This window comes from Giraffa tippelskirchi, chromosome 3 (genome assembly GCF_054371585.1).
Source record: "Giraffa tippelskirchi isolate mGirTip1 chromosome 3, T2T-mGirTip1v1.2.pri, whole genome shotgun sequence".
In the NCBI taxonomy this organism is placed as follows: domain Eukaryota; kingdom Metazoa; phylum Chordata; class Mammalia; order Artiodactyla; family Giraffidae; genus Giraffa; species Giraffa tippelskirchi.
This window is the reverse complement of record NC_137277.1, coordinates 114,480,823-114,506,313: the sequence shown is the minus strand read 5'-3', so window position 1 is coordinate 114,506,313 and position 25,491 is coordinate 114,480,823. Positions and strand designations below refer to the sequence as shown.

Here is a 25,491-nt window from a genome sequence, read left to right as displayed (position 1 = left end):
ATCTTATATTATGGTCAACATTGAAAACTTCCTTTATCAGGATTCTTCTACAGAACAGGGTTAATTAGTTCCTTATATGAATCCATAATATGCAATTTGCATAACCTGTCTCTCTTTTTTTGATATTTTACATACAGACTTAAGAAATGGTGCACTTCATTCTTGTGCAGAGAGCCTTAACTTATGAGATGATTTGTAGGATCAGTTTAAATTCATAGTAATAAGCCTGTTCAATTGAAAGATATAAACATTTTAAAATATTTTTTAAAAACATATTGCCAGATTCACTCCTGAAAAGATGTTTGCACTCCCACCAAAATTGTATGGGAGAATCCATTTCTCCACGCTCTCAGTAAGTAGCCCTTGGTATCATTCCTTCTAATTCTAGCCAGTTTGATTGGCAAAAAAGGGGAAAAAAAAAAAAACATTTGACTCCTTTTATTTTCATCTTTGCTTTCTGTTGAGTTTCAACATTGAAAATATATTGTGAACTAGACAGTGAGAAATCAGCTGGTTAGTTTTCAAGACTCTGGTGTGTACTAAACCAATGAAGAGATGTAACAACAAAGGAGTACATCCTGGACATCCTGGAGTGCGAAGTCAAGTGGGCCTTAGGAAGCATCACTACGAACAAAGCTAGTGGAGGTGATGGAATTCCAGATGAGCTATTTCAAATCCTAAAAGATGATGCTGTTAAAGTGCTATACTCAGTATGCCAGCAAATTTGGTCAACTCAGCAGTAGCCACAGGACTGAAAAAGGTCAGTTTTCATTCCAATGCCAGAGAATGTTCAAACTACTGCACAGTTGCACTCATCTCATGCACTAGCAAAGTAATGCTCAAAATTGTCCAAGCTAGGCTTCAATAGTATGTGAACTGAGAACTTCCAGATGGTCAAGCTGGATTTAGAAAAGGTAGAGGAAGCAGAGATCAAATTGCCAACATCCATTGTATCATAGAAAAAGCAAGAGTATTCCAGAAAAATATCTACTTCTGCTTCATTGACTACTCAAAGCCTTTGCCTGTGTGGATCAAAACAAACTGTGGAAAACTCTTCAAGAGATGGGAATACCAGACCACCTTACCTGCCTCCTGAGAAATCTGTATGCAGATCAAGAAGCAATAGCTAGAAGCAGACATGGAACAACGGACTGTTTCCAAATTGGGAAAGGAATATGTCAAGACTGTATATTGTCACCCTGCTTATTTAACTTATATGCAGATTACATCATGAGAAATGCCAGACTAGATGAAGTACAAGCTGGAATCAAGATTGCTGGGAGAAATATCAATAACCTCAGACATGCAGATGACACCACCCTTATGGCCAAAAGCAAAGAGGAACTAAAGAGCTTCTTGATGAAAGTGAAAAAAAAGAGTGAAAAAGCTGGTTTAAAACAACATTCAGCAAAAACCACGATATTGTAAAGTTAATCAGCCTTCAATAAAAATTTTTTTAAAAAGACAAAAAAAACAAAAAAACCTCAACATTCGAAAAATGAAGATCATGGCATCCGGTCCCATCTCTTCATGGCAAATAGATGGGGAAACAATGGAAGCAGTGACAGACGTTATTTTCTTTGGCTCCAAAATCACTGCAGCCATGAAATTAAAACGTGTTTGCTCCTTGGAAGAAAAGCTATGACAAACTAGACAGCATATTAGAAAGCAGAGACATTACTTTAGTGACAAAGGTCAATATAGTCAAAGCTATGGTTTTTCCAGCAGTCATGTATGGATGTGAGAGTTGGACCATAAAGAAAGCTGAGCACTGAAGAATTGATGCTTTTGAACTGTGGTGTTGGAGAAGAATCTTGAGAGTCCTTTGGACTGCAAGGAGATCAAACCAGTCAATCCTAAAGGAAATCAGTCCTGATTGGAAGAACTAATGCTGAAGCTGAAGGTCCAATACTTTGGCCACCCAATGAGAAGAACTGACTTATTGGAAAAGACCTTGATGCTGAGAAAGATTGAAGGCAGGAGGAGAAGGGGATGACAGAGGATGAGATTTTTGAATGCCATCAGTGACTCAAAGGACATGAGTTTGAGCAATCTCTGGAAGTTGGTGATGGACAAGGAAACCTGGCGTGCTGAAGTCCATGGGGTTGCAAAAAGTCAGACATGACTGAATGACTGAACTGTACTAAACGACTGAACTATACTGAACTGAACAATGAAAGACAATGTTCTGATTTCTATTTTTAGTTTGCTGTTTTTTGTTTGCTGCAGAAACAGCTTTTTATGAAGTGGGGGACATGGATACATGAAGTTGGATTTTTAATAGCTGAAAAAGATTTGAGGAGGATCTACAAATGCAACTTTTACTATAAATGCCATGATCTAAAAACTACAGAATTTTTTATTATTACACATATTCCATACCACCTATAGATTTTAATAAAGAAAAAGATTTTTAGGAATTCTAGTTAAAAAAGGGATAGTCTCTACTTATTCCAAATGTTGCTTATGCAGTACTTGTATTAATTTCTTCAAGTAATAATGCTTTTTATTTGCTTTTTTCTCTCCTAAGGAAAAACTGGTCTACTTCCTGGATTGTTCTTTCTAATCGGAAAATTGAATTTTACAAGGAGTCCAAGCCGCAGGCGCTGTCTAACATGGTGAGTAGTTCTCTGTGTTTACTATTATAATCTTCATAGAAATATTGTTGAATTGAAAGTTCGGTTTCAACAGAAATCTCACTAAAGCCTCCAAGGTAGCAACATCTGAAAGCAGATGGAAGAAATGACTCAATAAACTTTTAATCAGATGAAGGGAAAATAGAACTTAGTGTCTGTTTTATTAAGTGATGCATTTGGAGAATAATCACAAAATGAGATGAATAGTGAGCAGCTATCTAGTAATGGGAAGGTAACACTTTAAATTAAGGTGCCATTTATAAATGCTTTATTCTTATTTATGAAATGATCACTAAGCACAGCTACTTGCTCAAATAATGTATTATAAAGCATGTTATAAAATGCATTAGTAATAAATGCTTAACGGATGAGACTATGGGAAACTGTTTTAACGAATATTATAAGACGTAAATCGTATTAAACCATGTATGTGCATCTTTAATACATGAATTTAAGTTGTTATCTAGCATGCTATAAAGTGCTTCACACATTAATAAATAATAATAAGCTGTTTATAAATGGCACCTTAATATAGAGTGTTACCAATGAGGAAACACTCTAAGTTAACAAAGTGATTTTTTATCTTAGTCTAACTGTGACTTCACTACATCCAGCTAACCTTTCTGAATAGTTCTATGACTCCATCTAATGGTACTAATACAATTTCTGTATCCTATAGTTATTACAAAGTGAAATTTGTAGGGCTTCTTGATTTGTACCTGGAGGAAGGCCTTACAAATGCCCACTGAGATTTGACAGTGATCGTAAGTAGAAGCAATTCTGAGCTAGTTACTGGGGCCATTCAAGCTCAAAACCTCACTGCCTGAACACCAGAGCTGCCACACGATGTCGGAGACAGTGGGCAAGCAGCATATCTGACAGCCTCCTGATTAAGAAGGACTCCGGGCAGGAACCAACCTGCCATACACCATCGGCATGATGGGCGGCTGGGAAAGGGGTCTCCTGGCAGGAATTAACCACAATGAGCTAATTTGTATTTGGCAGGTAATAAAATGATGGAAAGTTCTTTGCTTTCCAGCCACTAGTGGTGTTTGCTATGTAATCCTCTTTAAATAGGAAATAGAAAATCATTTGCTAGGAGATTTTTTTTTTAAGGAGAAGATTTTAGTAAGAACAAAAAGGTAGCATTTGGCTTGCTCCTGATAATTTCAATAGCCTTTATCCCCAAGTAGCTTGCTGATTTTTGGAATATCAGTGCAGTCCAATCTGTAAACTAATTATGAATAAATTAAAAATATATCTCAGTCCTTTGTGTTTTTAATTTAAACTGCCTCGGATATTTGTTTTAGGGTTTTGTTTTTATTTTTTTTATTTTTTATTGTTTTGGCTACAGTAATGTTGAGATAATATTTTTTAAGAAAAATAAAGTACCCCTAAGGCTCAGGCACAAAACAACTCCCATCCACCCACGGTCCTTTGTCTTCCCTTTGAATGAGTTCTGAAGGGAAAGTGAGGAAGGAAGGAAAGTAGCTTGCCTTTCTGAGTTTGGCTGCTGAGAAGATGATCTTTGTCCTGCTGGGTGAGAAGAATTCCATTGGAACAGAGTTGATGTGAATGCGCTGGGGTAATGGGAGAGATTAGATTTCAAATTAAAGCTTTTGGTTTGCTTTTATTTTATTATTTTAATCTCCTCATGCCAGGATATAATTATCAGCTGCTTAATTTAGTACAGGTGGAAGAGAACTCCCCCTTCCGTAATAGGCAAACCTTGCAAGTCACCTCACTCATTGCATGCCTCCAGATCAAGCCTCAGAATTGTTGTAAATTGAAAATAAAATTTACCTTCAGAGAAAATTTGTTAACCTTTTTTTATTTGGAGGGGTAGTCCCTATTTATTACTTATGGTCCCATTTTCAGCGCTCTTACAATTTCTCTCACTCTCTTCAAAGCAAAATGAGGGCAGTAACTAACTATGTTTTGTGGTAATGGGGGAAAGAATCACAAATTCCTGTTTGTACTGCATGAATTGCCTTGTTAGTCAACTTCTTGGATACATTTCTAACCAAGCATTAAAGGCTTGGTGGGATAGCCCACATTTACCAACACCAGTCTCAGAGAAATGATATGATGATTGCCAGGCCTTGATTAAAGATACTGTGGTTTTATTTTGAAAGAGGTTTATGCTCAAGTTTCTGAATTTCTCTTGTGCCCCCTTACACGTGTTCTGGTATTATTGTTCATTGTACTTTTGGGGAAAAGTCTGCCCTTTTCTGCAAAGGGTGCACAGAAACTGCCTAAGTGAGTGCAGAATATGTTTAGAAGAGTAAGTGGTATTTTAATCTGTATAGGAATGATCTTCGAATGCTAATACACTGGTGAGACAAACCAGCAAAGTGGCTAGGAGAAGGGTTTTGAAGTTCAACCACAGAGGACTCTAGTCGTTTTGCCACTTAGGAACTGAGAAGAGTTATTCAACTTCTCTGAGTTTCAGAACCCTCATCTGTAAAGTGGGGATAGTAATATTTGCCAAGATAATTATTAAAGAGTAAAATTAGTTTATAAAAATATACACAATAATCTTAAAATAATTATTATATTCCAATATACTCTGTTAAAAATAAATATACTATATTCTGTGGTATATAATATGAAGTATAATGTATTAAGTTGATGCAAAAGTAATTGCAGTTTTGGACCTTGAATTTTAAATCAGTATAGCTAGGCTCAGACACATCTTTATTAATCAAAATAGGAACCATTACAATCAACACACTTTTTGCCAACGAGAAATAAGTCTGTGTATTCCTGTAATGTAAAAATCTGTGCTTCAGGCTTCAAAAAACTGTTGGAAAGCATATTCTACATCCTGCTGGTTGTGGAAGTATTTTCCCTGCAAAAAGTTGTCAAGATGCTTGAAGAAGTGGTGGTTGGTGAGAGGTCAGATGAATATGGTGGATAAGGCAAAACTTCCTGGCCCAATTCATTCAACTTTTGAAGCATTCGTTGTGCAACGTGTGGTCATGGAAAAGAATTGGGCCCTTCTGTTGACCAATGCTGGCTGCAGGCATGGCAGTTTTCGATGCATCTCATCAGTTTGCTGAGCATATTTCTAATATCTAATGGTTTCCCCCAGATTCAGAAAGCTGTTATGGATCAGACCAGCAGCATACCACCAAACAGTAACCATGACATTTTTTTAGTATAAGTTTGGCTTTGGGAAGCAGTTTGGAGCTTCTTCTCAGTCCATCTACTGACTTAGTCATTGCCAGTTGTCATATACAATCCACTTTTCACCACATGTCACAATCCAATCGAGAAATGATCCACTGTTGTTGCATAGAATAAGAGAAGACAGCACGTCAAAATGACGATTTTCTTGATTTTCAGTCAGCTTATGAGGCACCCACTTATTAAGCTTTTACACTTTTCCAATTTGCTTCAAATACTGAATGACCATAGAATGGTTGACGTTGAGTTCTTCAGCAACTGCTTGTGTAGTTTTAAGATCAGCTTGATGCTGCTCTCAACTGGTCATTGTCAACTTCCAGTGGCTGGCCACTTCACTCATCTTCAAGGCTCTCATATCCTTTGCAAAACTTCTCGAACCACCACTGCACTGCACGTTCATTAGCAATTCCTGGGCCAAATGCGTTGTTGATGTTGCAAGTTGTCTCTGCTGCTTTATAATCCACTTTGAACTCTAATAAGAAAATCACTCAAATTTGCTTTTTGTCCATCCTTTCCATAGTCTAAAATAAATAACAAGTACTAAGTCATTAGCAAAAAGAACATCAAGTGAGAAGTGTGCATTCAGATGATATATAACATAACCACACTTATTTAAGTATGCATTCCAATATCAAATGGCAAATTTCAGCAATGCAAAAACTGAAATTATGTTTACATTAGCCTAATAATTATAACTTATCATTATATTATATTAATTTTGCACTTGAATTGATTCACACATGCAGAGAAGAAAAAGTATATTAATTCAAGGAATGCCAACATGTATAGTCTCCAAAAAAAGAAATATGTATCCATAGGGAGCATAAAGTATTGTTTATGAAGCCATTTCTCCATCTGAGGTTATAGATGTAACATCCTGGTGTCCATATATACTTCCCATATATATCTTCCTCCATTGCCTCTTACACTTACTGCTTTCACATTTAATACAGCATGTCACACACTGTGGTGCCTGATCCCACATTCCATGTGTGACTATATTTTTTTCACACTGAAATTTTTTCAGTTTATAACCATGTCCCATTTTTATCAAAACCAGTCTCTTCCCTGAAGAGAGATACAGAATCACTTTGCTAGTGTGTGTAAATCTGAGTTTCATAGGCTCTGGGTCTTCAATGACTTATTCAGGGAGATCTGATCTAGTCTCTGTTTCTTTTTCAATAATGTCATTAAAGAGTAGGATGGCTTTTGAATCAATAATGGATGAGTGGACTGAAGTTCATGTCTGTATATGTTTTCGTCTCAAACTGATGAACCTTTAATAAAGCTGCAATTTCATTGAGAAAAAAAAAAAAAAAAAACGGGTACATTACCACCTACTCCTGCTCTCACTTTCCAACATGAAGGACATCATATAATACCCTAATCCCAAATCTAGGTCGGATAAAACCTCAGGAAGAAAGATAGTCTTCACCAAGAGAGGTAACTGTCTCCTTCTTAATGTCTATATACACTGTCTTTGTTTTGTTCACTTGTTTGGTCCAGACTGGTTGACCGTCTTGTGAAAAGCAGCATTGGAAAACCAGTGATGTCCTTAGATCCAGGTTTTCTGGATTTATAAAGGAAAGGACAGTGGTCAAATTCTATATTCTGATTTGTAACTCACTTTAAAATTTTTAAATATTGTCATTGGAAAATAATGCAGAATCTATTTTTAGTAACATATATTAAACAAATTTGTATATTTTAACAGTTATTAATCACACTTCTCCATAATCACCACCCAGGTCAAGATATAGACCCTGCAAGCCCTCTAGAAACCCTACCCCTGCCAATTGTCTGTATGTCATCATAGCTTATTCCCATGTCACAGACTTAAATGGCATCTTAGTCATTATTTTTTCACCCTTTATTATTTTCCCACCTCTACCTATAGCTCTTAAAAATATAGTTTACTTCATCTGTTTTTGAATTTATAAAATGGAATCACTGCATGCATTTATTTTGTTTCTTCCTTCTTTCTCTAAATATGTCTTGCTTTATTTTTTCTTTCTTTTTGTTTTAATAATTTCATATTTTTCTCTATTGATTTGGGAGTGATACATTTTGTTTTCTATTAATGACTTGCCTGTAATTGTAACTTATTAAAGACTAAAGCTATTCAAATATTATTTTAGAATATTTTTTAAATTCACTTATTTCCTTCCCACTATATATGCTATTTCTGTCTGTATTTTAATTCTTTCTTTTCTATTTTAAAACCACTAGACATTATTTATCCTGTTTTATAGAATCAATACTGATTTATATTTGCCCAATATTTGCCACAACCCATGTTATTTATTTTTTCCTGTATCTTAGATCTTCCTTCTAGGATTACTTTTCCTTCTGGTTGAAGTATATTCTGAGAAATTCCTGTAGTAAGGATCTTGTGGTAACAATCTGTCTGAGCATCTGCTTGTTTCAAATCTCTCTATTTCTCTCTCATTTTGGAAATATATCTTCTCTCTGGATATAGAATTTTGAGTTGGCAGTAATTTTCTTTCAATACATCTAAAATAGCTTTCCACTGTTTTCTGTCAAACATTATTGTGATCAAGAAGTTACCTGTTAATCTAACCACTGTTCTTTGGTTGCTCATAATATTTCCACAGTTTCACAATGATACATTCAAATGTCAATTTCTTTTTATTTCCCTGACTGGATTGTTAGGGCCCCTGAAATTGATTATAGCTCTCATTAATATAGTTTATTAATAGAGAATCCCAAGCTATTATCTTTTCAAATGAAACTTCTTTTACATTTTCTCTTGTTTTTTTCTAAGCCCCTAGTTAAACCTATGTTTTCTCAGTCTGGCCTCCACATGCTTTATATTCTTCTTTCTTTATGTCTCTCTGAACTGCATTCCAAATAACCTCTTGATTTATTTTCTCATTCCTTAATTCAATCTCCCATTGTGATAATCATTTTTTTTAATTATTATAATTTTAATTTCTAGAGGTTTATATTTTTAATTTACTATGTCATTTGTTACAGTTATTCACCCGCACACATTTTAAAAACTCTCCTTTATTTTATTAAAATTAGAAGGCATTTTTTTTCAATATTCTGTGTCTTGTGATTCTGACATCTGAAGTCTATGTCAGTTTCTGCAGGTTCTCACTCATGTTGCTTTGTTTCCCTGTGTGTCTGCTTACCTTTGACTTTGTGCTAATCATTGTTATTAAAGTAACATGAGAAGTTCTCCAAGATCTGGAATAAATGTGTCCTACTCCAGAATGTTTTGCATTTTCCTCAGATTATCTGTGGACAAGTCCAGTGATTGATTAGATCAATCTAACACTTTAAAATACTCAAGTTATATGTACATAAAAAGAGGGCTACAGTTGTGCTATATCTTCTCAGGGACAGAAGTATTCACTCCTTCTCTTACATTGCTCTTCTACAAAGTCAGTCTTCTTTATAATCCCTTGGGATTGGAGAAAAGGTACAAGTTTAATATGGATTCACCTTTATCTTTTTATAATGCCCTCAGAGAAGGTGCAGTTGTATTGATTTGATATTATGCTTTTCTCTCTGGGTTCAGATTCTCACCTCTAAAAAATAATTTCCTTGGAAGTTCTCTCTGTCTTTTTAGCTTTTCCATTTTAAAGGTAATTTTAAAAAGAAATATTTTATCCAGCACTTTTCATTGTTTTCAGTGAGAGAGTTGATCCGAATAGCATAGTTTCTCATTACAATCTACCTCACTTTCAGTTAAATATGCATTTGGTTAATCAAGTTTGTGCTATTTATATAAGCCTTGGTAGGAAAAGACTTCATAAGAATATGTATTGAAATCCTACAATGAACAGCTTGCTCGTTAGGGCTACATATAAGGCATAGAGATATAATCAAGATAGTCTTTGCTTTATAGTGTCTCTGCCAAAAAAATAGGATGAGATGAAACAAGAAATATAGGAGAGTTTTTTTTTTAACATTTAAAGGAAGGAAAGCTCACATCTGTGAAGGATTTGAATTAGGCCTTGAAGGATGGTTATAATTTCAGTACGAGAAGATTTGTGGGCAGGGGAAATTCCAGCGGAGTAAAAAAATATGAACAATGGTATGAAACTGAAAATGGGCAAGGTCTGTGTGCTAAAAAGAGAAATGAATTTTTTTAGTTTGGTTGGAAGATAGGATAAAAAAAAATGATTGAGAAGACTGCCATGGACTGAGATTTGCTACCAGGGGCAACTCTTTAATAAGGTGTGTCTGTATTCTCCAAACATTTTCACCCTAGAATAATCTCTCATAGCTCTTCTTTTAACAAATATATACTGAACAACAATATGACCCAGGTGTTACTTGTTTTAAAATGACTGGTACTCTCGTAAGGAAGAGGCAAGCGAAGAATTAATTCTTCTAACTTCAATTCATTTAGTCCAAGAGCAAAAACTTTTGCTTCAAAAACAAAAGCAGCTACAGTATTATTTAATTCATCTGGTGCCAGAGACGTCCTAAAGAAACAAAATTTGTCAGTTTGATTTATCCTTTGAGGACTTGGATCATATCCCCTTCCATTTTTCAGGTACACTTATCTATTTTTGTACCAGCAAAGTATTTCAGTTGGCTCCTGAAATTCAATTGCAACTTTCCTCCTATGTACCTTCTATACTTTGTGATTTTAGAGCATCTGCCTGATATGGGATAGACCTTGGACTATAGCTATGGGATCTGGCAAATATGCACTGCTGGTTAAAAAAAAAAAAAAAAAAAAAATATATATATATATATGGTTTGCCTCATGAGGAAGAAGCTGTGTAACTTAGAGAACTCATTCATTTATTTTATGAACTCTTAACAGCTCCTAACAGGTGTCACACTATGTGTTATTAAACCCTAGAGATATTCAGATTAATAATATATGATCCCTACTCTCCAGGTGCTTATGTTTCAGTAGGGGAAACAGAATCATACTTAGGTTTATTATAATAGAATATGACTAACATGATAAAGAAATATAAGAAAACATGCTGGGGAACCATAGGTCTAGCTACAGGTAGTCCTTTCCCAAGGAAACTGTGGTGCCGAGTAACGCTCAGCTTATGTATCTCTTCTTGTATTAATTCTGCAAATATCACTGAGGGTGCTTGATGTTAAGCCACTATTCTAGGTATTATGAAAGATACAAAAATGAAACAAACTCAGATCTGTCATTTGAGGGCCTAGAAACAAATAGAAAGCACACCCATAAATCAAGTAATTGTAGTGAAAAAGCAGACTTTGATAATTACTCCAGAATGGCATGGACAGGGGCATGAGTTAGTTTTATGGTAACTAAGTGGAGAGAGAGATTACCTCCAGCTGAAAAGGGTTCTAAGTATATCCACACAGGAAGTGAAATTTGAGGATGTTTCTGAAGGCTGAAGAGGATTTCAATGCAGAAAAAGGGGGGAGAAAGACACTTCACCTGGAAAGAAGGGAGTGAGCAATGATAAAATATGGGAAATCAATTCCTTAATTTATTTATTTTCCCAATATTATCGATCTCTTGTATTGCTCTATATACTATGCTAGTTATTGATCTTAAAAATGTTTCTTGGTGGTTCCGAGGTCTAGGGTGTATATGCAACAATCCAGACTGTTTTGTGCAGACTATTAAACCGTGAATCACATTGTGAGAAGAGGTGATTTCTTTCTATAGGCACTGTGGAGCCCTGTATCATTAATATCGGGTTGGCCAAAAAAGATGTTACTGAAAAACCTCAACAAACCTTTTGGCCGACTCAATTCTGTGTGTGTATATGTGCTAAATTGCTTCAGTCGTGTCTGTCTCTTTGCGACCCTGTGGACTGTAGCCCTCCAGGCTCCTCTGTCCATGAGGATTCTCCAGGCAAGAATACTGGAGTAGGTTGCTATGCCCTCCCCCATAGGATCTTCCCAACTCAGGGATTGAACCCACGTCTCTTATATCTCCTACATTGGCAGGTGAGTTCCTTACCACAAGTGCCATCTAGGAAGCCCCAACTACTGCATATCCTCAAGTTATGAGAGTTAGAGTTTTCAGAGACAGTTTGGAGGAATTAAGTGTTTTTTTTCCCTACAGTTAAAAAATGAAGATAAGACTTGTTAAACTATCTGAAAAACCTATTCTAAAGATCTATGAAATGGATGAGAGCAATAAGGCCTGTGCTGGTATTGATAAAGATTATAGCAAAACAGCTAAATCTGTCATCATTATGGCCCAATGCATTTAGTAGATCACAGGACATCTTCTCACTCAAAATATACATTCATATTCTCCCATGACCTGATCTTTTAGCAATCTGGTCATTTGTAAAGAAGTCCTCATACAAAGAAAGCAAATAGGGTGATTCATCTAAGGAGAGCTGAAAAATACGTTGTGCCCCAAACATGGGTATATCAGCACATCAGTGAGCACCAGTTCAAACAGGGAGGTATTTTCATGTGACACCAGAATTATGTTCAGTGTGGCTCCTTACTGAAACAAATGCATTGTGCAAACTTTATTTCTGATTAGGAAGTATCTCATTTCCACATCCACCCAAAATCAGCCCAAGTGAACCTTACTTCCTTTTATATTTATCACATGATACTCAGAAAACTTAGTATCAATTTTGACATAAATTCTGAAGTATTATAAGCATTTTAGGGACCATTTCTCCCCTCAAATCATACAGTTCTAAAGCCAGTGTGTTCAATATGGAAACTACATGTTGACTATGTATGTAACTTGGATTTTTTGGCTACATTTATGTTTTTCACTTTGCATTGTACTAATATTTCTAATCAGAGGCAAACACTGGCAAATTGTATTTCTAATGACAGAAAACTTTTCCAAGGCATTTAATAAACTATTAACGTTTTTAGACCAGTCATTCAGCCATAACCTTCAAAGCAAAAAAAGAGTAATATGAAAGCCTTCATTAAAATAATTTGTTTACTTTTTCTTAATATTGTTTACTTCCAATGCAGATAATGAGCATAAGCATTAATTAAATAATGCAATATATTTAATGTTCATTCACTGTAGCATGACTTTAGTAACAAAGTGGACTTATTTATGGGAGTAAAATGATGTGATTTAGCAAAAAGATGAAAACAGTTTTAATCAGAAAGCTATTCATGAATTATTGAGTATTCTGTACAAAATGAATATGGAATGATTTTATCTTTGTAAAGTGAGTGTTAAGCCCTTATTCGGATCCTTGCTCAAAAAAATCATAACAACAGAGGTGCATACAATAGATCTACCAACCTTAGCATAACAAAGCCATTTTAAATCTGTGATTAATGTCTTAATTCTTGTAATAATAGTGTTCTGGCAAAGTCAGCATGGTTAATATTGGGGGCAGGTAATTAGTACAGCCGTTGATTGCACTATCATATGGTCTCATCATACATTTAAAAATTAACAGAAAAAAACAGTCAAAAATCTGAAGGATGACAGGTGGATATCAAAGAAAGAAAAGGAAAAAAAAGGAAAAATGAATTCTATTATCTGATTAACACAAACTCTGTAAGGAAAAAATGAAATCAAGTGATCGATATTACTATAAATGAGTCCATGTTCTCTGGTTATAATATTCTCAAGATTTGGCCATTAACCACAATAAATTCTGTATCTTACATAATTTTTAATAACCACAAAAATCTATGAAATTGATAGGATGCTTTATAAATGGATAGTAGCTTCCTGTCCAATAAACCTCACCTTAGGCTCTTTCAGAAAACTATTTTAATTATGAAGCTTGAGTCTCTGTGTTTTATCATTTTGGTCAATGTAATACATGTGATTTAGAGCTTACATTTCTCTAAGATGAAGTGAACTTACTCTGCAGTGCATTTTAAAATTTACTGAATGTATGTATTTATTCTTCCTTTAAAATTCACTCCTAAATTGAAATGCTCTAGAAATAGGAGCCTCTAAGTCAGACCACCTGGGTTAGGAATCCTAGATTCACATTTTATTTGTTGCTACAATTCTTTGATGTTTCTACTGCAGTTTGGGGTTAATAAGAGTACCTACTTCCTAGAGCTATTGTGAGATTGTGTGAGAAAATCAATGTAGCATGCCTAGCACAAAGCAAAGATAATACATTTATTTATTATTATTGTCATTATTATTATTACATACAGCAATAGAGCATAGTGGTTAAGAGAACAGACTTTGGAACCAGAGCTAGATTCAAACACAAAACTGCCACTTAATGACTATACATTAAAAATCCTTGTCTTAATCTTAACAATAACGTAAAGATATTTCAGGTAAATAAAAAGAAAAAAACACTACTCACTGTCCAAATGCAATTCAGAATTTCTTCAGAACTTCATTTCTTACTCATCAGTCAGTCAGTTCAGTCGCTCAGTCGTCTCCTACTTTTTGCAACCCCATTTACTGCAGCACTCCAGGCCTCCCTGTCCATCACCAACTCCCAGAGTTCACTCAAACTCATGCCCAGTGAGTCGATGATGGCATCCAACCATCTCATCCTCTATCGTCCCCTTCTCCCCCCACCTTCAGTCTTTCCCAGCATCAGGGTCTTTTCCAATGAATCAGTTCTTTGCATCAGGTGGCCAAAGTATTGGAGCTTCAGCTCCAGCATCAGCCCTTCCCAGTGAATATTCAGGACTGGTTTCCTTTAGGATGGACTGGTTTGATCTCCTTGCAGTCCAAGTGACTCTCAAGAGTCTTCTGCAACACCACAGTTCAAAAGCATCAATTCTTTGGTGCTTAGATTTCTTTATAGTCCAACTCTCACATCCATTCAGGCTACTGGAAAAACCATAGCTTTGAATAGACGGACCTTTGTTGGTAAAGTAATGTCTCTGCTTTTTAATATGCTGTCTAGGTTAGTCATAACTTTTCTTCCAAGGAGCAAGCGTCTTTTAATCTCATGGCTGCAGTCACCATCTGTAGTGATTTTGGTGTGAGTGATTTTGGTATGCGTGATTCTTACTCATACCATAGACCAAAACAAATATCCCTGGTCAGTTTTCTGCTGCACGGTGCTTGTGCCATCTCTCGGTTCTGTCATCCCCGAGTGGCGGTTGAAGGAAGGTTAAGACAGCATAGGCAAGTCTGCAAGCTGTGTTATAGCTGTGAGCTCAGAAGCCTCTCACATCGTTCTCACTCGCATTCCAGTGATGAGAATGAGTAATGTGGCCACAGGTTGGTGTAAAGGGGGATAGATAAAATGCAGCCTCTGGCTGGTTGAGCTACTTCCCAGAGGAAAGTCTAGACTCTTGAAGAGGGAGCACTGCACACATTTTAGTGGAGAGCTACCCTTCCCTGTCATAGGAAAGAAATACTGATCGTCTCAGTCCTAATTCTCCAGAAAACAAAGCCAAAAGTAAGTACCCATGCTTCTATTTGAGAGGCATGAGCCCAGGACACAGAGAGTGAAGTAAAAAGGAAGTGAGGCAGGAGATGATGGGAAAGGGTAAAGAGGATGTGTTATCATCCTGGCTACCACTCTACACAGAGCCTCAAAGAGACACTGGAGAGGGCAACTGGGCAGGTGCACCATGATTTTCAGAGAAGCTGCAGATAAACTGGAGAGAGCATGAAGCAGTCTGTAGGAGGAAAGGATGGGGTAGTGGCCATCTACAGGGACAGCTGAGGCCAACTGAGTGAATGAGGGTCTAAGGGGGGAATCTGAGGGGCTGCTGGAGGCATCAAAAATATGCCCAAACTACTCACATTGCAGAAGTAAATAGTTTTTATGTAATATAAATTTAAGGCAATATAAGCATGCAGCAAACATGGAAGCTTTTATATTTATTCTTGCAAGATTTTGATTCAGGATAAATACAATAAGTTCTTCTTCAAAGGAGAGAATACTTTCTCCTCAACAAACAAAGTAAACAAACGTGTAACATTCTAGTGCTCCAGATCACTAACAAGGCTTTGCTTTTCTGAAAATCTGTTTTGATTTGGTCTTGTACTGAGAAATTTCACTGGAGAAACAATTTCAGCTATTATTAACACCATTTATATTCATATACATAAAACTCACATCTTACAATCAAAGTATCCACTTCTATGTTGACAGCAGCCATACTTTAGACATTAATAAGATCAGGTATCCATTCAGCACTCTTTCCTAAATCATTTTGCCAAAATGAGAATTTATAAGTGAGTTTTATCCTCCTGCATGATTGATTTTCCAGAAACAAAACCAGTTATGTGATAGAACTTAATTCCTCTAAACAGATTTGGTGTTTCATGTTTCAAACTGATAAGGACAATCTGAGTCTATATTCTGGAACAGCAATTAATCCAAAATAAAAAATGGTAGCTAATAACCTGTTTCATAAAATCTGAGCCTTGTCTTTTTTTCAACCACGTCGAGTAATAAGGGTATGAGAATGAGTGGCCCAATGATTTGTTGCCCACACACATGCCCAGTCTTCATCATGGAAAATGCCATCAAGCAAAAGAGCATCTGGCCTTTGATATTTCTTTAATATACATTAAAAGCCTGGAAATATCCCATAAAGAAAAATGGGAAACTTAATCCCAAATGTTTAATCTAAGTCAGGGAAAAATATATTGTGGAGAGAATATGCTGTCCACTATTATTGGGAAATGGTAAAGATGGACTAAGAAATAATAAAAATCAGAAGTGGACAAGACCTCAGGTCAAATTTTAATAACTTTTCATTTTCTAGCAAAGAGCTTTTTATGTTTTATTGTCTAGAAGAAGTAACTTTTAAATACTTCTATTTAAATATTTTAAAAATCAGTCATTTATATTTTAAGTTTACCCAGAATAAATCTATGTACACTTTTAGACTTAAATTTATATTTAGTCAATTTTTAAAAGTACGTTTTTATAATGATGTACAATGTGATACATTGGCATCATGTAGTTTAGCAGACTTTTTCATGTGTTTTATAGCTGTAGAATCAGAAATGTTTTCTATTAAAGGATTCTTTAATTTCAGACTTCTTGAATAAAATCTTGATTGTCTTCCAAATAAATTCTGCAACTTTTCTGAACAACTTATTTCAATATTTAACAATGCTGATAATTTCCCCCTCTAAAAAAGCCTAATCCCTAAAGTTGTCCTCCAAACCTAGGTCTTTTTGCTTTAAATTTGTAAAAATGAATGATTGATTAGGATCATTTTTCTATAGCCCTTCATTTACTTAGTTTTCTTTTCTTGAGGTGGCTAATTTTATTTGCTAGACTTTTACCAAAATCTCTTTAGCTTTTTCTGGCCTTCAATTTTGCAATAAGATTAGTTCCTATTAAAGGTCAGTATAAATGGGACTATTGTGATTCTTATGTCAAATACTTCTCATTTTATAAACTATAATTCTGAGGTGTATTTTTAATTTTATTTATTAATATATTGGAATGAATCTGGAAATTTTCTGTTGCAGGTTTCCAGTTTGTAAATTGATTGAGCAGTTAACGGATTTCTGTTTAGGGCTTACTTGGCGCCACTTTGCTAGATTTTAGGAAAATAAAGATTTATAAGACAAATCCAGCTTGTTTTGATTGTATAACTGGAGGAAAGAGACACATCAGAAATTAGTTGTAATGTGTGGATAACAAAACAAATTGTCAAAAAAAAAGTGTGTTTCAGAGTAGGGAAAATGGTGAGAAGGAGTGACTGTGCCTACAGAGGTGAAGGAAAGCCTCATGTAGGTTATTTTGGAGTTACATCATGAAACGGAGCAGGATTATGGCAGATGGCAGGCAAAGAAAGTGGATGAAGAGAGAAATAAATGTATTCCAGATGAAAAGGGGTGCAAGTACACTCAGATCCCCATATAGAGAGTTGTGAAAGGATGTTGCATTTTGGAAACTGCCTAGACTTCAGCATTGCTGGCATATAGAAGAAAGAGGGATGAATGGAACCGAGAAGGAGGTTGGAGGATAATGAAAAGAAGCCTGTATACTCTGCTAAGGTATTTGTACATTATTCTGTAGATAATAAATTTTCTAGAAGAAGTATTTTTCAGATTTATACCTTAGAAAAAAATTCGAAACACAGAGAATGAATTGAAATGGTCTTTCCTGCGATCAGAAGAAACAGCATGGAGAGGAATTCAGATGAGAGAAAATAAGGACTTGAATGAGACTGTGATCTAGTTCTGGAATTTGTGGCTATTGATGGAAAGCGTAGAATTAAAAATATGAGGAGAGTAAAGGAGGTAAAGAAATGATTAGCCAAGATGAGCAATAGAGAAGGGGGGGGCAACTCTGAGAAGACAGTGATTTCACAGAGTTGTCTGTGCTACATCCTAATGATAGAAAATAGAGTTCTGGGGACAAGAAACCACTGGGAAGTTAGCATATGTATAAGTGATGGATCAGATCATAGGCAAGAGCAAAACCCAAAGGACGCTTGTAAGCTATGAGAAATAATAAAGGTCTAGAACCATAAACCAAGGATTACTAACACTTGAGAAATGGGTTTCCCTGGTGGCTCATTTGGTAAAGAATCTACCTGCAATACAGGAAACCAACTGCAATGCTGGAGACCCAAGTTCAATCCTTGGGTTGGGAAGATCTCCTGGAGAAGGAAATGGCAGCCCACTCCAGTATTCTTGCCTGGGAAATCCTATGGACAGAGGAGCCTGGCAGATTACATCCAGTGGGGTCACAAGAGTCAGACATGACTTAAAAACTAAACCACCACCACCACCACCACCACCACCACCAAGAAATGGGATGAGGAAGTGAAGTCAGTGAAAAAAACAAGTAAACAAACAAAAAACCAGAGAAGGTGACATATAAAAAGTGAAGAATTTGGAGAGAAAATGTTGTCTTAGCTTGAGAAACAAAGAGTTTTAAGGAGAAGACCAGCAGCATTTCATATTACAGAGTTCAGCTGGAATGTTTACAGATGAGAAAGCATCAGACTGTTTCTGTTGATCTTAATGGTTGAGACATTGTGAAGAGAATGGAACAAGAACAAACAGAGAACATAACTACAGGAAACTCTGAAGAATCCTGGTCATCACAGAAGGAAATGGGTAAGGTTGAGAAACTGTGAAGTTGTGGCTTAGTGCTTGCTTTCTTCTGTTTTTTTTTTTTTTTTTTAAAGCAGAAGTGACCTCAGTGTGATTATAGGCTAAAGGATATTTGAGAGAAAATAAGGGATGTGATTGGATGGAAATAAGAACTAGAGAGGAAAACTCTTGGGATGAAGAATGAGCATCTCTTCCCCTGAGGAAAAACAGGACATGCCTTGTGAGCTGTTCATGAACTATATGGCACTGACAGACCAGGTGCTTTTGATGCTCATAGATGTCACTGTGATGCCCAGACATGGGAGTTCATTAGACATGGGGACAAAAGTCATAGACCCAGGTCGAGAAGTCTGGAAACCAAAATGAAAGTGGGAAATGAGGAACAAGGAAGAAATAGAATATGTTAATTCTTATTTTTGGACCTAAAAAGGATGTTATGTGGCCTAGTAGGAGAAAAGGTTAGGTATGGAGGGGAGGCAGTGTTCAAGGATTTGGGATTTGGAGTCAGATAAAAATGAATCCATATCTCAGCTGAGGCTCTTATTAAGTGTATGAGCTAATGCAATAAACTTAACCACTCTCTGCCTGAGTTTCTTCACATGTCAATTGAAGGCCATGCCGTTAACTTCACAAGATTGTTGTAAGGAAATAAAGAAGTTGATATAAAACTTTCAGAGGGAAGACATATAGAATATATTCTGCTTGTTCATTTTGATTACACAGACTAACTATGAAAGTGGGAAGAATGGTGAATGTTCTAGCACAAGGGCTCTGTGACCTCTGTGAATTATGAGTAAGCCATTTGGTGGGATAACTTGAAAAAGGTAAAGCTTTGGAAGAGAGGTGCCATTCAAAAAATGGGAACTGACTAGGAACACATAAAAATTCTGCAAAGCATTCATGACATGAGTCTTGGCAATGATTTCAGGGGTATGTTAAATGTCCTTATCACAATAATAGTAATGAAAGTATCTCTGCATAGAGTCAAAAGCCCAGCTTAAGTAGGTGGCCATTATTTGTAATGTTACTATATTGAGTAGTCAAGTCATTTCTATAAATTTGAGGAATATGAAAGGGATTGTAGAAGAAGAAAACGTAGATGAGAGAGTGGAGTGAATCATCAAATGATGGAGAGAGAGGGGCAGGTTGAATTGCCTGCTGAATCAGGACACAGAGATGGACACGAAAGGAAGTGAAATCCAGGGCTTGACACTGGGAGAACACACAAAGGTCTGCAGATTTCAGTAACCTCAAAACCAAGCATGACGGGGTGGGATAAGAATGACTCAGAAAGCAGGATCAGTGAAGCAAAAGGTCGAATGAAGATTATTAACCATGGAGAGAAGGTGAAGCAGTGAGCTCATGAAGAATGTAAGATATGGGTCAAAGTCACATGAGTGAGCACTAGGAGGTGACTAAGAGTAATGGACAGAGCAAGCAAAGCAAAAACTCACAAAACAAAGACTGCTTAACCAGTAAACCAAGTACAAGCCCTAACTGGTATAAAATTGGAAATTTTAAAATGTCCAAACCTTCCCTCCAAAGCATAAACGCTAATTGCACTTTGGTATTTTCATTTTAATGGAATTCCTTGGTGGCTCAGACAGTGAAGTGTCTGCCTGCAATGCGGGAGACCTGGGTTCAATCCCTGGGTCAGGAAGATCCCCTGGAGAAGGAAATGGCAACCCACTCCAGTACCCTTGCCTAGAAAATTCCATGGATGGAGGAGCCTCATGGGCTACAGTCCATGGAGTCCATTTTCATTTATGAATTTAGTAAATATTCATTGAACAACAGTTAGTTACCAGACATGGTTCCATACATTGGAAAAATAGTGGAGGAAAAGGCAAGCAAGTTCCCAGATCAGGGAATTAAATTCTAGTGGGAGAAAAACAGACAGCATAAAACTATGTATATTAATTCAACTAGGAAGAGATCTGTGGTAAAATTAAAATAAGTAGGTAGAGAGTAATCAATAATATTGGAATGCCACTATTTTATATAAGACAGTTGGAGAAAAGACTTCTGACAAGGTGACATTTATCTAGGATCTGATGGAGAAGGAGTCGGCCATGTGAAGATTGGGAGGTATTCCAGGTAAACAGGTGGTATAAAAGCCCCGTGGGAAGATCAAGTTTACGAGAGAAAGACAGAAACAAGATCAATATGTCTGTACTAGTCTAGTGAGAAAAGCATCTCTTTTCCCTAAATGTTTCATGTTTTAACGTGAATATGATCACACTGTATATTCAATTTTCAAGGACAACACGGTAGTTAAAAACAGACTCTGAAGGGGCGCTGCTAACATTCAAATACTGGCTCCTCCTTTCCTATGTGTGTTACCTTGGGAAAGCTTACCAAACCATTCTGACACATTTTCTTACCTGTAATATGATAATAATAATAGTACCTACTTCATACAGGTGCAACAAGAATTAAAACATGTACACCCATGGTGGATTCATGTCAATGTATGGCAAAACAAATACAATATTGTAAAGATAAAAAATAGATAAATAAACTAATTAAAAAAAATAAAAATAAAGATTTATATTAACAACAACAACAAAAAAAAGAATTAAAAGAATTTATAGCCATAAAATACATAGAGAAATGTTTGGCCCATGAAATGTGCTTCTTATGTAAAATCTTTTCTTTTCATTTTTTTTTTCCTGATTTTATTATGTGGGAAAGATACTCTTTTTTCTTACATATGCTTATTGATGATTATTTCTATTGGTTCTGAGTGTCCCATAATTCAAGTAACTGTAGAAACAGATTGCTCTTAATTTCTCTATGTCATAAATCACTTGACAATAAACATCATTATCATGCTTTAAGATTTTCTACAGCAGTGATCACCTGGGTTGCGGAGTATGGGAAAATAGTAAAAGTATTTTACTGTCTGAAGCATTCATAAGAGACACGCTCATCTTGATTAGTTTCCCATGGAATTAACCCCAAATAACAAAAGAAAGATATGCTGTCAACTGATGCTTTGCCAACTGAATTTATCCTGAAAGTTGTGCTTGGCCTGTACAATGTTTCCAAAAAATTTTTTTTGAGTTGCCAAATATCAAGAAAATCTCAAAATTTGCTATTAAAAAACTCCTTATTTCTGGCTTCTTCTGAAAAGTAATTTATTTACTGTAAACTGATAGAACATAGTGTGTAAGAGGCAAAAATTGTGGATAGATTTCTTATAACATTTTTTTACTATTTTTCCATAATTTTATGTTTTAACCTTAAGTTCATACTGTTAAAAATTGTCTAAAAATATTATAAGCTTTGTATACTAAAAACTTAAAGTATTCTATTGAAAATGGCTTGAGAAAATGGAACTTAATCTCTAGGAAAACCTAGAGTAGCTCAGAACATATAAAAAGTTGGAATCTTTGAAATGTGGCTTTAAATAACTTTCTTTAAAAATAGTAAAGAAATTTTCCAAGCAGGTAAGTTTTTATTTTAATGTTCAGAGTTATGAAGATTTAAAGTTATGTAAGTATGATGCACTTGAACTAAATGCAAATATGAAGAGACAAATATAGAGGACATTACCATTAAGTGATTACTATGAATTACTGAAATAAAAACAGCATTTAAGTAACACCCACATTGTACTGTGTAAAAGGAAGCACATTCCATAATCTATTTGATCTAAATTAAATTGACTAAATACAAATATATAAAAATATATTGCACTTATGTCTATAGTCTTAAAAGCCAGAAAAGTGAATTCTTAAAAGCCATACAACTGATCTTTTAAATTTATTATTTTTTCCTTTTTTTTTAGCTTTCTTGAGATATACTTGACAAATAATATTGTGTAAGTTTGAGGTGTATCATGTGGTGGTTTGATATACATGTATATTGTGAAATTATTGCCACACTAAGATTAGCTACTAAAAATATTCATCACCTCACATAGTTACCTTTCTGTGTGTGTATATGTGTGGTTATAAATTTTAAGGTCTACTCTCTTAGTAATTTACAGTGTTAACTATAGTCAGCATGCTGTATATTTGATCCCCAGAACTTATTCATCATATAACTGAAAATTTGTACCCTTTGACAAATTTATTCCCATTACCCCAGTGCATGGTAACCACCCTGTTTCTATGAGTTAGACTTTCAGACTCTGCATGTATCTGAGATCAAGAAGAATTTGTCTTACCCTACCTGACTTACATATATATGTATGCATATATTTATATATTATATATGGGCTTCCCTGGTGACTCAGTGGTAATGAATCCGCATGCCAAACCTGAGTTTGATCTCTGGGTGGGGAAGATCCCCTGGAGAAGGAAATGGCAACCCACTCTAGTATTCTTGCCTGGGAAATCACATAGACAGAGGAGCCTGGTAGGCTACACAGTCCACAGGATCACAAAAGAGTCAGATATGACTTAGCCACTAAACAACAAAGCAACACTATTTTATATATATATACATACATATATATATATAAACACTTTCTTTATGCATTTATCCATTGATAGGTTGATAGACACGTCATTTCCATGTCTTGGCTATTGTAAATAATGCTGCAGTGAACATGAGTGTGAGAATATCTGTTTGAAACTGGAAAAGAGAAAGAAGAAAGCCTTTATGCCATTAATATATAGCTATTAAATCAATAACGTATTTTTTTCTGACATGCATCACCAGTGTTATGTGCTTTTTCTTTTTATTCCATTTTTGTTTACAGAAAGCTGGGAACAAACCAGAAAGTGTGGATTTGTGTGGAGCACATATTGAGTGGGCCAAGGAAAAATCAAGCAGAAAGAATGTCTTTCAGGTAAGAATGTTACATATATTCAAATTGTTCCTATTCTTTCTAAATCTTAGCTCTCTTGGGTAATCAAAACAAGACTACCTTGTTAAGATGTTTTCATGAGCTTGAACTAGTGCGGAGGTCATTGTGAAAAACTGGCTTATCTTCCTTGTCAAATTTTGGTTGTTTGTTGTTTTTCCCTGGTTACTGGTTGCTATCTAAACACAAAACATTTATTGTGTGGTGATTAATTATATACCCAAAAGTCATGGACTTTTACAGTGTATTTGATAGCTGTTTGGGATTCAAACCTAGAATGCTTGGCTTACTTAGATTTAGTGTAGGATTTTCAGACGTAAACAAAGATTCACTAATTATGATAAACTATTTGCATTCATTGCCATTCCTGCCTTCCAGTCATAAATTATATTTACCAGTGTATCTTGGGGGATGGAGAGAGCTGAACAGTGATAGAAATCAGTGTTTTCATAATATATAATTTATTTTTTTGAAAAAATAACTGATTGATAATTTTAATCATGCTGCTTTGAATGGAAAGAACCAGATGAATCCCTCAAAGAAAGGAAATGGGAAAACAATATTTCACGTATGATGTTACTAAAATCCCTTTGGTAATTAGTAACTTCAGATTACAGAAGTTGATACTTTTTCTATATTTCTATGACATTTAATTTACTTTTAGATCTCCAAAGTAACCCAGAATGTTATAGGTTTGTTTTAGGATTTATATCACTTAGTAGGAACTAGATCGTTATAATTATTGTATTAAATGTATTCTGAGACCATTTTAGGCCTTAAAGAAAAATCAGCTCTATCTTAAATGCGTCACTAATGTTGATGTATAGGGTCTTATAGAAGAATAGGTAGGTGACATTTCTTATCTGATCTCTCATTGAGAAGAAGAACCTGATTTTCAGTTTGTTTTTGCATTTTTCAGATGCTCAATCAGTTCTAGCCAAATAATTTGGACTCATAGTAATTAAAAAAACAAAAAATCAAAAAAGCACTTTCAACATTATTATAGAATAACTTATTTTTTCTGATTATAGTTGAATTCTGTTTAGCATTCATTTTTATAGGTTAGAGTTTTTGTTTTTGTTTTTATTTTAACCCAAAGAAGAGGAAGAAGGAAAAAAGGAAGGAAAGAAGAAAAAAAAGGAATAAAGTATAGAAAACTAAATATATTTGCCAAAAAAATCAAAGGACTAAAATCAAAAGTGATTAGAAGGTGAATGTACAGAATCAAGAAGTAAAATTAAATTGTGCTTTAAAGTGAGGAATTGTAGATCAGTGGTATATTCTGTCTCCCAATTTATTGCTTTTTTAATTCTGCTATAAATAAGAAAATTTGGTGTTATAATCCTAGCCTCTATGACAACCTAGATCATTAGTATGGCTAGTTCTGAACTGGATAAGGTGAATTAAGGCGTTTAGTTTTTATTTTGTGTTGTTAGTTTAGCCTCCTAATTACTAGTGTTGTAAAATAAAGATGTTAAAATTTGGTATTGACATAATTATTGGATAATAGAAACCCTCAGAGTTGAATTAAGGAAGACTTTTCTGTTTCTTCCGTTAACCTTATGAAGAGTTAGATTAGATCACAAATGATGATGATAATCAAATATGAATGATGTGTACAGGCTGTGAATATAGAAGAAAAACATTCAAGTATAATTTTAAATAGCTATGAATGTAATATGTATAGATATATAGTTAAACCACCTATATTGATAATATGTGTCATCCTAACCTTTCTCTGAGTGTGACTAGCTACCTCTGTTATAATATTTTACTCATTTTTCATATTTCTGAATGTAGATACTTCCAAAAATATTAAAACTATTCTCATTTTATTAGTTTTCCAGAGGTGAAAATCTTACCGGCTAGTTTTGTTTGTAAGGTACCTGAGTAGC

General features: G+C 35.1%; 1 protein-coding gene across 1 annotated transcript in view; it reads left to right on the top strand.

The window, feature by feature from the left end:
* The window catches only part of ARHGAP15 (Rho GTPase activating protein 15), a 687,458-nt gene that overhangs the window by 117,022 nt on the left and 544,945 nt on the right, over positions 1-25,491 (top strand). Inside the window, exons 5-6 of the mRNA XM_081584873.1 lie at positions 2,531-2,618; positions 23,492-23,581. Coding sequence (XP_081440999.1) covers positions 2,531-2,618; positions 23,492-23,581 — 178 coding nt within the window. The remainder of the gene's footprint in view (positions 1-2,530; positions 2,619-23,491; positions 23,582-25,491) is intronic.